Source organism: Acomys russatus, chromosome 19 (assembly GCF_903995435.1).
Source record: "Acomys russatus chromosome 19, mAcoRus1.1, whole genome shotgun sequence".
NCBI lineage: Eukaryota > Metazoa > Chordata > Mammalia > Rodentia > Muridae > Acomys > Acomys russatus.
Genome location: NC_067155.1, coordinates 38,875,565 through 38,888,224, shown reverse-complemented (window position 1 = coordinate 38,888,224; position 12,660 = coordinate 38,875,565). Strand labels below are relative to the sequence as shown.

At 48.4% G+C, this 12,660-nt stretch overlaps 1 protein-coding gene across 1 annotated transcript; it reads right to left on the bottom strand.

Moving 5' to 3' along the window:
• Positions 1-2,986: 2,986 nt before the first annotated feature.
• On the bottom strand, positions 2,987-11,461 carry Azgp1 (alpha-2-glycoprotein 1, zinc-binding). Its single transcript, XM_051161192.1, has 4 exons — positions 11,308-11,461; positions 7,961-8,230; positions 5,167-5,442; positions 2,987-3,312 (listed from the first exon to the last, which is right to left on the bottom strand). The coding sequence occupies exons 1-4, from the start codon at positions 11,366-11,368 to the stop codon at positions 2,987-2,989; spliced, it is 933 nt and encodes a 310-aa protein (XP_051017149.1). The 5' UTR covers positions 11,369-11,461.
• Positions 11,462-12,660: the final 1,199 nt, after the last annotated feature.

The window sequence follows — 12,660 nt, the reverse complement described above, 5'->3', positions numbered from 1 at the left end:
CTTTCTTTCTTTCTTTCTCTCTTTCTTTCTTTCTTTTGAGACAGGGTGTGGGAAGGATTGTAGGCATTATCCCAGGTGAAGGCACTTGGAAACACCACGGATACCCCACTGAGATTGACATCGTGATAGACTGAGTGGAGCCATCCTGGGTCTGGAATTCAGGAAGGGGACCAGCCGGGGACACTGCCAGGCTATTGTGTTTCTAATCGAACATCGATGGGAGGAGGGGTCCTGAGAGGAGACCGGCCATTGTGCCCTAGAAAGAGACGCAGGCGGAGAGGAGAAGGCCACAGGTTCGGAGCTGGAGCGCCTGTGGATCCTGGAAAGGACCAGCGTACAGGCCAGATACACCTGGGGATCCATCCTGTGGAACAGACACTGGAAGGTTTATTCTTGTTTCCCTCCAACCTTTTCTCCCTCTTGTATAGGATAGTTGGGTTGTATAATAAAGTCTAATTGTTAAGAAACAGAGCCAACAACAGGGTCTTACTATGTAGCCTTGGTTCACCAGGAACTCACTATATAGACCAGTCGGGCCTCCAACTCACAGAGCTCTGTCGGTCTCGAGTGTGCAGATTTCTTGAATGGCACAGTCATCAATCAGGGTCATGGCCATATCTGTGGCTACCGGCAGTGGTTTCCTGAATGATGGCCAAGTGGTTGAGTGGTCCAAGCCGTGGGATACCCCGAGGGAAAGATGCTCAAGGTCTAAAGAATACAGTTGTGGTGGCATTTGGGTTTTAAATCCTTTTGAGGGGACTGGAGAGATTGCTCAGTGGTTAAGAACACTTGTTGTTTTTACAGAGGACCTGTGTCCAGTTCCCAGCACCCACGTAGCGTTTCACAAGCATCCATTACTCCAGTTCTGTGAGATCTGGTACCTGACCTCAGTTCTGACCTCTGTGGGCACCAGGGATGCATGATCATGCCCAGACCAAGATGCAGGCAAAGTAATGATACACACAAAATAAAAATGGATACATTTTAAAAGGCTCTATTTAAAGGGATTAAGTTGAGAGATAGTACAAGAGAGAGCATGTGGGGGAGGGGAGGGAGCAAAGGAGGGAGGAATGGAGGTAGGGAAAGTGAGAGAGAAAGCGAGATAGGAGAGAGAGTGACACACAGAGAGGATACACGTGCAGGTTACAGGAGCTGGTTCTCGCCTCCTGTCACGTGCGTCCTGGGGATAGAGCTCAGGTCAGAAGACTTTACAGCAAGCACCTTTGCCTGCTGAGCTACCCTGACGGTCTGAGGATTAGGTTTGTTATTGTTGTTGATGGTGGTTTTTTTTTTTTTTTTCTCCGTGACAGGATTTCTCTGTGTAGCCCTAGCTGTCCTGGATCTAGCTCTGTAAGACCAGGCTGGCCTTGAACTCACAGCGATCTGCCTGCCCCTGCCTCCTGAACGCTGGGATTTAAAGGTGTGCGCCGCCACGCCCAGCTTGATGGTTAGGTTTAATTGCCAGTTTGACACAAGCTTGAGCCACCTAGGAAGAGTGTCAGTGAGGGATTGTCCAGATTAGGTTGACCTATGAGCATTATCTGTGGCACATTGTCTTGATCCTGTGGATCGCGGTAAGAAAACCTGCTCACTGTGGGTGGCATCATCCCCTAGGCAAGGAGATCTTGGACTGCATGAACTTAAGGAGGGGGCCGAGCACTTGCAGGCATTGCTTGCATTCATTTTCTCTTTGGATGTGGCTAATTGCTTCCAGTTCCCGCATTGGCTTCTCCACAGTGATGGGCTACAACTGTTGTTTAGTGATTTATTTCGAGATTACAAGCGTCCATCTTGGAGGGAAGCTTGTTAAGACACAGAGAGTATTAAGAGGGAGGTGAAGCAACAGGGTGGTCTAAGATAGTAGTTCTCAACTTTCTTAATGTGACCTTTTAACACAGTTCCTCATGTTGTGGTGACCCCCTCCCACCATAAAATTGTTTTCAGTGCTTCTTCCTAACCGTGTTTTGGATACTGTTATGAATCATGATGTAAATATGTGATATGCAGGATATCTGATACACAACCCCTGTGAAAGAGTCATCTCAGCCTGCAGGTTGGGCATCACTGGTCTATGGGAATGTGAAATATTCCATTCTGCAGGGGGGATATTATTAAGCCCATGAAATAAACTACTCAATAGCTTCAGGAAGTCACTGGAACTGATCAGATTCACAAGGCCCCATCCTCTCCAAGCATATATGATCAATAAAGACTGCCAAGAGACACAGTCTCAGAGAAGCCAGAGTTCCCGGGAGAAGCACAGACCAGCCTCGTTGCCAGGAAGAGACTCAGACTAGCTGAGCTAACTGCAGAGACAAACTCCAGACTATTGGGATTGCCTGCAGGCTGTGTGGCGGGCTCCAGGTTCCCAGCTTTCACGAACTCTCGTCATCCATGCTGTGGTAGACTTTAGTAATGAAACTGCCTTTGAGTCATTTCTGCTCCTGAAAGTAAACCCTTACCCATACTCCTGTAAATAAAGCCAATGAAACAAACTGGTTCACCAAGATGGACTTTGGTGGTATTCTTCCTTTGATCTGTAGATGGTTCCCTAACTGGGGTGAGCCGATGTTTGTTCACATCCCCCCAAGAATAGAGACACGCAACAGAGAGCCTGACGAACCCTTTCTCTCTTAAAGTTGCTTCTGTCAGGATATTTTCTCACAGCACCAGAAATGAAACTAGGACAGCATCTTTGAGCGAATATGAACTCACACCTTTATGATGTCCCAAGGGTTTAGAGTGCCTTTCTATGCCACGCTAGGTGTGAGGATAGTTGTGAAGGCTTGCAGATTATTCAATGAGTTTTACAAGGCAAGGTGATTTGACATTGAGAGTGACCCCGGGGCTTGGTAGTCAAGTCTTCTGTCCCCACACCTGTTCCTTGGATTCTTGCTGGCTGTTATACAGCTGCCTATGGAAGGCCTTGTTGGGGTTGATGGCTTCTGAAATGTTCAACTCTCACGTGTCTGCCAGGGAGGGTAACTTACTGAGGCCGAGCCACTCCATGGCTTTCAGCTTTTGCTTTCCTTGTCTCCTCCCATTGCACCAAGAGAGACTGGGACAGCCCACTGTGTTCTATGTGGCAGAAGTAGGGGTCTCCGTCCTGCCGGGGGACTTCTACCTCCACCCAGGATAGGTAAGTGCCATTTCCACTGGGGAAAACACCTCTTTCTGACTCTGATGCCAGCATCTTGCTGGCCCGGTTCCAGTACAGACTAATTCTTGGTGGGTAGAAGTCATAGGCCAGGCATCTGAATATCCTGTTTCCTCCTGGGGCCACACGGCTGGTGAGTGTCACAGTGGGAGGAGCTGTGGAGGGATAAAGTGTGGACATTGAGAGCTTAAGTTGGGCTTTTTCCTGTCATGCCTTTTTTTTGTCCCTAACTCCTTGGATGACCATCGGTCTGAATCTGCCAAGAGACCTTTGTGAAGTCCAGGAAGGGCTGAGGCTTCTCTTAAGCCTTCCCTGCTGGGTTATATGGTATGCCCACAGCTACTTTCTTACTCCCTGCCTCACCTTATGGTGTATTGACATCTGATGGCAACTGATTGAAACCAGGGTTGGGGAGCTCGCTAGTGGGTAAAGGGCTTGCTGCATGGACATCGTGATCTGAGTGTGGCTCCCCAGAACACATGTAAACATTGGGTGCAGTCATGCACGTCTCTAGTCCCAGAGCTCATGGGTAACAGAGACAGAGAGATTCCTGGAAGTTGGTGGGCAGGCTAGCCTTGTGTCTCAAACAAAGTGGAAGGTCAACAGCCGAGGTTGCCTTCCAATCTTCACACATGCACAAATCATACAAGTATACCCCCACATACACACACACACACATACATACATACACACACACACACACACACACACACACACACACACACACACACAGATAACAAAACATAGAGACAGGACACACACACACACACACAGCTAAAATATAGAGACTATATATAGCCTCGGCTGGCCTTGTGATGTCCTCCCTGAGTGCTGGGATTACTGGCATGTCCCACCATGCCCAAATTTTGAGTGTCTTGCGTGTGCTTTCATAGCCCAACCCCGGTCACCAGAATCTCAGCCCAGTTTCTTAGTTCTATCCGCATCTCTGTCCATCAAGTTTTTTCCTATTCTAAATAGTCTTTCTCGCTGTTCTCCAGTGGAGGTCTCAGTGTCGGGCGCTCTGCTCTGCTCCTGCTTGTTCATCCTCCCTAGCCAGATGGTTTATACACTCAATCTCTCTCTCTGAACAAGACACGAGGCATCACTGTATGGAGGAACCACTCTGGAGTTTGGAATCTGAAACATGGAATTTGAGTGTCTGCTGAAGCCAAGTACCAGTTCTTTCTCTCTTTCTTTGTCCCTCCCACCCATTTTTTTTTTTGAGGCAGGGTCTAGCTGGACTGGTATTTGTCATGTAGGCTGGCCTTGTACTCAGGATAATCCTCTAGCCTAAGCCTCCTGAGGGCTGGGATTATAGCATGTGCTGCAAAGTGAGGGTTGTTTATGGAACCTTGCAACCGAGCCAGTTTTGTTCCTGACTTTTTCTTTTACTGCTAAGGATTGAATCCAGACTCCTGTACATCCTAGACAATGCTCTACCACTGAGCCACACCTCATCCCCTCACTGGGGGATTCTAGGCAGGTGCTCTACCAATGAGCCACACCCCAGCCCCTCACTGGGGGATTCTAGGCAGGTGCTCTACCACTGAGCCACACCCCAGCCCCTCACTGGGGCATTCTAGGCAGGTGCTCTACCACTGAGCCACACCCCAGCCCCTCACTGGGGGATTCTAGGCAGGTGCTCTACCACTGAGCCACACCCCAACCCCTCACTGGGGGATTCTAGGCAGGTGCTCTACCACTGAGCCACACCCCAGCCCCTCACTGGGGGATTCTAGGCAGGTGCTCTACCACTGAGCCACACCCCAGCCTCTCACTGGGGGATTCTAGGCAGGTGATCTCCCTTTGAACTAGACCGTCTAGCTTTTCCAATCTAAAGTTGGTTCTCACATTCTGTGTTCAGAAGGAATGGATCCTGGTATATGAACCCTGGGGAATTAATGGACTAACAGGGGTTGATAAGGCAACCTGCCATGATCCCCTACAACTGAGATTACCTTGCTTCTTTTTAGTTAGTTCGAGGAGCAGATCATAAAAACAGTGCATACCTTTTCGGTCCAGGTAAGAGCTGCTGTAGTTCAGGTATCTCCTCAGCATGGCAGGGCACTCCTCTTCCAGGTATGCCTTGGCTCGCTGTGTGTAGACCCTTTCTGCCTCCCACTTCTGCTTGGTGTTTGCAGCTGCTGGGTCTAAGGGGATCCAGGCTGGGATTTCTTTGTTGAATTCAATGAAGTCCTGTCCGTCGTAGGCGTACCTCCAGAATGCCCCACTGCTTTTGTTGTTTGAGATCTTGCAACCGAACATTCCCTGAAAGGTGTGAGACCCTGAAGCCTCCCCGATCCCACAGGGAGTCAGTCAGATGGGTGCCAACTCCAGCCGAGCGACCGTCATGCTTAGGGCATCTAAACATTCAATTATTATTTTTTTTAATATTTATTTATTTATTAGGTATACAGTGTTCTGCCTTCATGTAATGACTGGACCTCAGGAAAGAGCACCACATCTCATTATAGATGGTTGTGAGCCATCACGTGGTTGCTGGGATTTGAGCTCACGACCTTTGGAAGAGCAGGCAGTGCTCCCAAGTTCTGAGCCAACTCTCCAGGCCAAACACTCAATTCTTTAACTTGGCAAACAGGTTGCTAGCTAGGCACACAGCAGAGGAAGAAACTACATGGCTGGGTGTTTCAGACCACTCTGAGAGGAAACACATTTCCCCTCCCCCCGTTCCCATACAGGGTTTCTGGCTGTCCTGGAACACCCTTTCTAGACCAAGCTGGCCTCGAACTCACAGAGATCCACCTGACTCTACCTTCCAAGTTGCTGGGATTAAAAGCATGTGCCACTACTCCTGCTTGGAAACACATTCTTTATAGTTAGAGAATTAAAAAAAAATTATGGGCAGATTTCAAGTCTACATCCGTCTGCATCTGAAGAGCTCATGTGATAATCTCAGATAGTCTAGGTACCAAGGATGACTTTGAATTTCTGACTCTCCTGTCTTCATTTCTCTAGTGCTGGGATTAGGGGTGTGTGAGACCAGTTTTATGTGCTGCTGGGAACTGAACCCAGGACCTCTTGTGTGCTAAGCAAGCACTCAGATTTCAGAGGTTTTTTTTTTTTTTTCATCATCTCATATAGTGAACCTATAGATGTTTTAGTGGATGGTGAATTCTTCGGAATTAAACACAATAACGCTGGACTCCATTTCCAAATTAAACCGGAATCATTCATGGTTTCTTCTAGATTATAGAAGTTTCCACTTACCGCTTCTATATTGCATTCAAATCATTACTCTCTACGTGTTTGGATCGTTTCCTACCTTTCCGGGGTTAGCATCTTGTTCATTTGTTTGTTTGTTTTTTTCGAGACAGGGATTCTCTTCTGTGTAGCCCTGGTTGTCCCAGACTCGCTCTGTATACCAGGCTGGCCTCAAACTCACAGCGATCCTCCTGCCTCTGCCTCCCGAGTGCTGGGATTTATAGGCCTGCACCACCACTGCCCAGCTTATTTGTTTGTTTTTGAGACAGGGTCTCACTTTGTAAGAAGACGTGAGATCCCAGGTTGGCTTGAATCTCAGTGTGTGTAGCCCACATGGTGACAACCTCACAGCTTTCTCCCTGTCTCAGCTTCCTGGGTGCTGGAGTCACTGATAAGTCACCATCCCCCATGTTCACTCCAAGCCTCTCTAGGCTTTAGCCCCCTTGCCCACGAACAGCGACTCTTACAGAGAGTGTCCCACCTGCCACAGGTCAGTCCGATTACAACAGCAGATGTTTACTCAGGCCTGAGTGTTGCTCTGGTACATGCCCTAAAAGCTCTTAGGATGTCTGGATTTAAATCCCAGATCTCGCCCTGGCCCACCCGCCTGCCTTGTTGCATGAACTATGAAATACAGTTAAGTTTAAGTGAAATACCTAAAAAAAGAAAATCCCTGAAATGACAAGAGAGATACTTAATTTCTTTTTTTTTTTTTAATTAATTAAGCAATTGTGGTGCGAGTGTGTGTGTGTGTGTGTGTGTGTGTGTGTGTGTGTGTGTATGTGTGTGTGGTATAAGTGCATGAGTGTGCATGCAGATTTGTGTACCCATGCATGCACACTCGGACCCCAGAGGATGATTCTGGGAGTTCTCCTCGATTGCTTTTGTCCTGCACAGTGTTGCCTCTGATACCTTCTCAAGTGGGTGGGGCACGAAGATGAAGCCTCAGTGGTGCCTGGGTAAGAAGCCACTCGGGTACCACTTCCTGGCAGTGGCTCTTACCCTTCCTTATGCTGTGTCCCTTTAGTACAGCTCCTCCTGTTGCGGTGACTCCCCCGCCCCAACCATAAACTCATTTTCGTTCCTACTTCATAACTGTAATTTTGCTACTGTTGTTAATCATAAGGTAAATATCTGGTATGAGACCCCCGCCACCTTCCCAACCCCCCCCCCCAAGCGGGCCACAACGAGGAGGTCCAGAACAGCTGCCTTAGGAGTTGAGGTCTGGAGCGAGGATGGAGCAAGTCATGGGGAAGGAGGAGGCAGATAGATGCCAGTGGCAGCTTGTAGATGAACCTTTCCACTTCTACCTGTGCTTCCCACCCCTTCTGTGTCTGTGCAAGAGGGCGCGTGTGTGTGTGCGCGCGTGAGTGTGCGTGTGCATGCATACGTGTGTGCGTGTGTGCGTGCGTGTGTGTGCATATGTGTGTGTGCATACGTGTGTGCGTGCGTGTGCGTGCGTGTGCATGTGTGTGTGTGTGTGTGTGTGTCTGTCTGTCTAGTTCCATCCTTTCCACTCAGGCTCACCCGGCTGCCCCAGGTAAGACAGTCCAACTCATGTGTCTGTAACAGCTCACTGACCTTCAGTGTCGTTGTAATAGTCCATGATGTCTCTCAGCGTCACGAGGAAGATTTCCTCCCTGGCCCTCTGAAGCTGGCTCTCCTTCTCCCACTCCTCCATCCCTTCCACCTGACGCCATGGCCCCACAGGCTCCGCGGGCTCCGCCTTCCCGCTGTTGCTGTTGTAGTGGAAGAAGGCGTGGTCGTTGAGAAATGCGGTGGCCTGAAACCTGGGCGTGCCTTTGCTCGGCCTGGACAACCCGGTGTAGAGGAAGACCAGAGAGTAATCTCCTGCAGAAGAGGAGGAGATTTTGAGGAGTGGGGTTTCTGCATACGAGGCCCACTGTGGAGCTGCAGAGGCCCTGGAGGGAGGGCCTGGGCCGGGAGCCCCTTCCTCCCCTGCTCTTGCCTGCATCCCCACACCGTGGGAGGTTCACTTACGTGAGAGGGCCCTGCTTTTACTCAGGATGGCGTGCCAGAGATTGTTTTGTGTTATCTCTACACTGTAGCCCTCTAATTCGCATTTAGAATTAATTGTGTGTGTGTGTTGTGTGTGTGTGTGTGTGTGTGTGTTGTATGTATGTGAGTGTGAGCATATGTGCACGGTGGAGAGATCAGATGTCAAATTGGGATGTCTTCCTTCATCACGCTCCATCTTTTTTTTTTAAAGATTTATTTATTATGTATACAACAGTTTGCCTGCATATGTGCCTGACTGCCAGCAGAGGGCGCCAGATCTCATTACAGATGGTCGTTTGCCACCGTGTGGTTGCTGGGAATTGAACTCAGGACCTCTGGAAGAGCAGATAGTGCTATTAACCTCTGAGCCATCTCTCCAGCCCCCTCACCTTTTTTTTTTTTTTTTTTAAAGAAATTATATTTATTATTATTATTAATTATTTTTATTTTTGTTGCATATCTGTTCTTGTGGGTGTGAGCCCATGTACCTGATGTAGAGGCCAGGGATGAAATTGGGATGTCTTTCTTCATCAATCTTTTATTTTTTTGGATTATACTCATTAGTGTATGCGTGTGTGTGTGTGTGTGTGCGCGCGCGCGCGTGTGTGACTTGTGCTTGCACATGCATGCATATGCTACTGTGTGTGTAGCAGGTAAAGACAACTTGTAGGATCTGGATCTCTCCTCCACGTGGGTCTCAGGGCTCAAACTTAGTTATCAGGCTTGGTGGTAAGTTCTGTTACTGCTGAGCTATCCCTATGGTCTGCCACTTTAGTTTTTCAAAAATATATAGGGTCTCTCACTGGACTTGGAGTTCATCAGTCCATCCAGGCTGGGCCATAAATGAGCTCTAGGGATCTGCCTCTGTCTGTCTGTCTGTCTGTCTGTCTGTATCTATCTATCTATCTATTTATCTATCTATCTATCTATCTATCCATCCATCTATCAATCACACACATATACACATATATATGTACATATCTATATCTGTACTGCCTGGTTCTGTGTGTCAACTTGACACAAGCTAGAGTCATCAGAGAGGAAGGAGCCTCAGTTGAGGAAGTGATTCCATGAGATCCAGCTGTAAGGCATTATCTCAATGAGTAACCAATGGGGGAGGGCCCAGCCCATTGTGGGTGGTGCCATTCCTGGGCTGGTGGACCTGGGTTCTATAAGAAAGCAGGCTGGAGCCGGGCGTGGTGGCGCACGCCTTTAATCCCAGCACTTGGGAGGCAGAGGCAGGCGGATCGCTGTGAGTTCGAGGCCAGCCTGGTCTACAAAGCGAGTCTAGGACAGCCAAGGCTACACAGAGAAACCCTGTCTCGTAAAAAAAAAAAAAAAAAAAAAAAAAAAAAAAAGAAAGCAGGCTGAGCAAGCCATGTGGAGCAAGCCATGTGGAGCAAGCCAGTGAGCAGCACCCCTCTATGGCCTCTGCATCAGCTCCTGCCTCCAGGGTCCTGTTAACTGAGTTCCTGTCCTGATTCCCTCCAGCAATGGACTATGCTCTGGAAGCATAAGCCAAATAAACCCTTTCCTTCCAACTTGCTTTTCGATTAAGGTGTTTTTATTCCAGCAATAGAAACCCTAACTAAGGCCCTATTGCTCTTTCTACCCAGCATATATCCATCCACCTATCTACCCATTACCTGTCTTTATCCATCCATCCATATATTTATCTCGCTAGTTCTGTTTCTCTAGAGGCTCATTACCAATGCAGGTTTTTGGCATAGAATATACTTAACACTTAAAAAAAATATTTATTTTAAAAATCGTGTGTGTGTATGTGTGTGTGTGTGTGTGTGTGTGTGTGTGTGTGTGTGTGTGTGTTTTGCATGCATGCATGTGTCTATGAAGTGCCCAAAGAGTCCAGAAGAGGGCATCAGATTCCTTGGCACTAGGTTTAACAAGCACTTATGAGCTGCCACATGGTTTCTGGGATTCAAACACAGGTCCTCTTCAAGAGCAACAAATGTTCTTAACCACTGAGCCGTCTCTCCAGTCCCTTTAGAATATACTTAACTTTCTAAATACAATGCTTTGTTATAAAGCAGACATAAATGACTATGTAACATTCTGTGAGCGTACCAATCAATGTCTTTAAACTGGCACAGCAGCTTAGAAATCGTCACCCATTCCCTGGAATTGACTGTGCCTCTATCTGGGATCCCTGCGCTCTTCCCTCTTAGGGACTCTTGCCTTATCTCACTGCAGAGGAAGGTCCTGGTTTCCTTATGGAGCCTTCCAACCTGCCTCTGTGTTTTCCCCTGGGATCCCTTTTGTTGTCCTCCATGGTCAGACAAATGGGTCCAGCCCATGGAAGAAGGGGAGAAGAGAGAGCAGAGAGTAGAGTGGTCCTTATTCAATTCCCCCATCTGTAAGAATAACACACCTTCCAGGCATCTACCGCCTACTTACTGTACAGCCTTCCACCCCACTGATGGGTGGGTGTAGTTCAGTTGACAGGGGGCTTGCTGCACAGGCATGAGGCCTACAATAAAGCCAGGTATAAAACACCCCAGCATGTAGCATATGCTTGCCTTGAACTTTTAAACCTCCTCCCTCCAGCTTCCTTGAGCTGGGATTACAGGCGTGAGATACTTGGTTTATGTAGTGCCGAGGGATTGAACCTGAGGCTTCACGCATACGTGGCAAGTACCTTATCAACTGAGCCACATCACTAGTTCTCTTCACATTCATGTTTTTTTTTAGGGTCTTACTTAACACAAGTCCAGTGACTCCCCGAATAATCCTAGAAGGGTGAGCTAAATTAACTGGCAACTTTGCAAAACCCATTACTACTGGACTTATGAAAATCCCAGGTCCATGAGGGGTTTTTCCCGTGGTCTAGCATTCTGTTGGCTGCTTTCCCTTTGTTTCTCTCCCAACCTTCCTTTGTTCTGACCACTCACCAGTCTCCTGAAGAACTGCAGGGCCCAGAAGGAGAGGCAGGGACAACAGTACAGGTATCATCGCTGTGATAGTGTCCGGGTGGACAGTCTATACTTGGAAACTCGGCTCTTTCCCTGAGGCCTGGCATCCTGCCCAGGGGAGGTGATTCCACAGCCAATGAGAGAGCTTATAAGGAAATTCCTCCCCAGACAGTGACTGGAAACAGACGTACAAACTGGCCGGGCAGAGGTGTGGTCACAGGTTTGACACACAAGGAGCTGCTAACTGACACCGGAGAAAGCCAGTGTAGGATTAAGACCCAGTGTGTCCCTCTGAGAGGACATCAGTGGGCGGAGGTCTGTATAGTAAGTGGTAGATGCCTGGGAGGGTGTGGTACTCTTACAGTGTACTGTGACATCCCCACCCTGGTGTCAGCAGGGGGACTTGGGTGTAATAAGACCGCATTGTAGGAATGAGTTCTTTCTCCTAGGTTAAGTTCTGAACACGCCCAAAGCGTGGGCCTGCTAGGCTACATCTTGTGAAATCAAGGGGAAACCTAAACCCACCCTTCAGCTTCCCTTGCTTTTAGCAGACTTCACTGATAGACCAGTTGAGACAGGATCCCACAGATTCCAGGCTGGCCTTCAACTTCACGTGTAGCCGGTTAATGATGCTAACCTCGTCTCCTTCCCAGAGGCCCGGGATTGCAGGCATGCGCCACCACACTTGGTTTATGTGGTCCTGGGGATAGAACCCGGAGCTTCAGGCATGCTAGGTGAGCACTCTGCCTACTCACCATCCACCCCAGCCTCTTAGCTGACTTTAAAGGTCACCAATTTCAGAAGTCACGTGGTCGAGCAGTGTAGTCGCCAATTAGTTTTGCTATGAATGCTAGAAAGCCATTGAAGGTGGAGGCTACGGCTGGCAAAAACCACCCCAATTAAGAGCTGCAGGGAAGACAGCAGGAAGCTAATTTACTCCAGATGACTGTGGGACACAGAGAAAAGCGAGTTCCCCCTAGAACATTCTCTGCTGGCTACAGCTCAAAGAGCAGGAAACCAATAGTGTATTTCCACTGTGTGAGCTGTCAAACCAGGGAGTTTATTCAGGGTTTTTCTTGGGAGCAGGTTTATTGCATCCAGCTCCAGGTATTTGTTGGATTCTTAGGATGATGTCATGGTTAATATGATTGTCACTTTGGCAGGTATCATGGAGACAGGCCTGTGACATCTCTGGAAAGGGTTTTCTAGACTGGGTTAATTGAGACGCGGAGCCCAGCCCTCGATATGAATGGTACCAATCCTATGGGCTGGGGTCTCCAACTCAGTGGAAAAGGAGAGAGTGAGCTGAACACCAGCCAGTGTGTCTTTCTC

Bases quoted from the DNA above. Each gene is read 5' to 3' on its own strand.
- Azgp1 (XM_051161192.1), bottom strand. From the start codon at position 11,368: ATGATACCTGTACTGTTGTCCCTGCCTCTCCTTCTGGGCCCTGCAGTT. The intron at 8,231-11,307 runs GTGAGTGGTCAG...CCTCTTCTGCAG, and splicing joins TGCAGTTCTTCAGGAGACTG to GAGATTACTCTCTGGTCTTC. The intron at 3,313-5,166 runs GTATGCACTGTT...ATCCCTCCACAG, and splicing joins CTCTTACCTGGACCGAAAAG to CTCCTCCCACTGTGACACTC.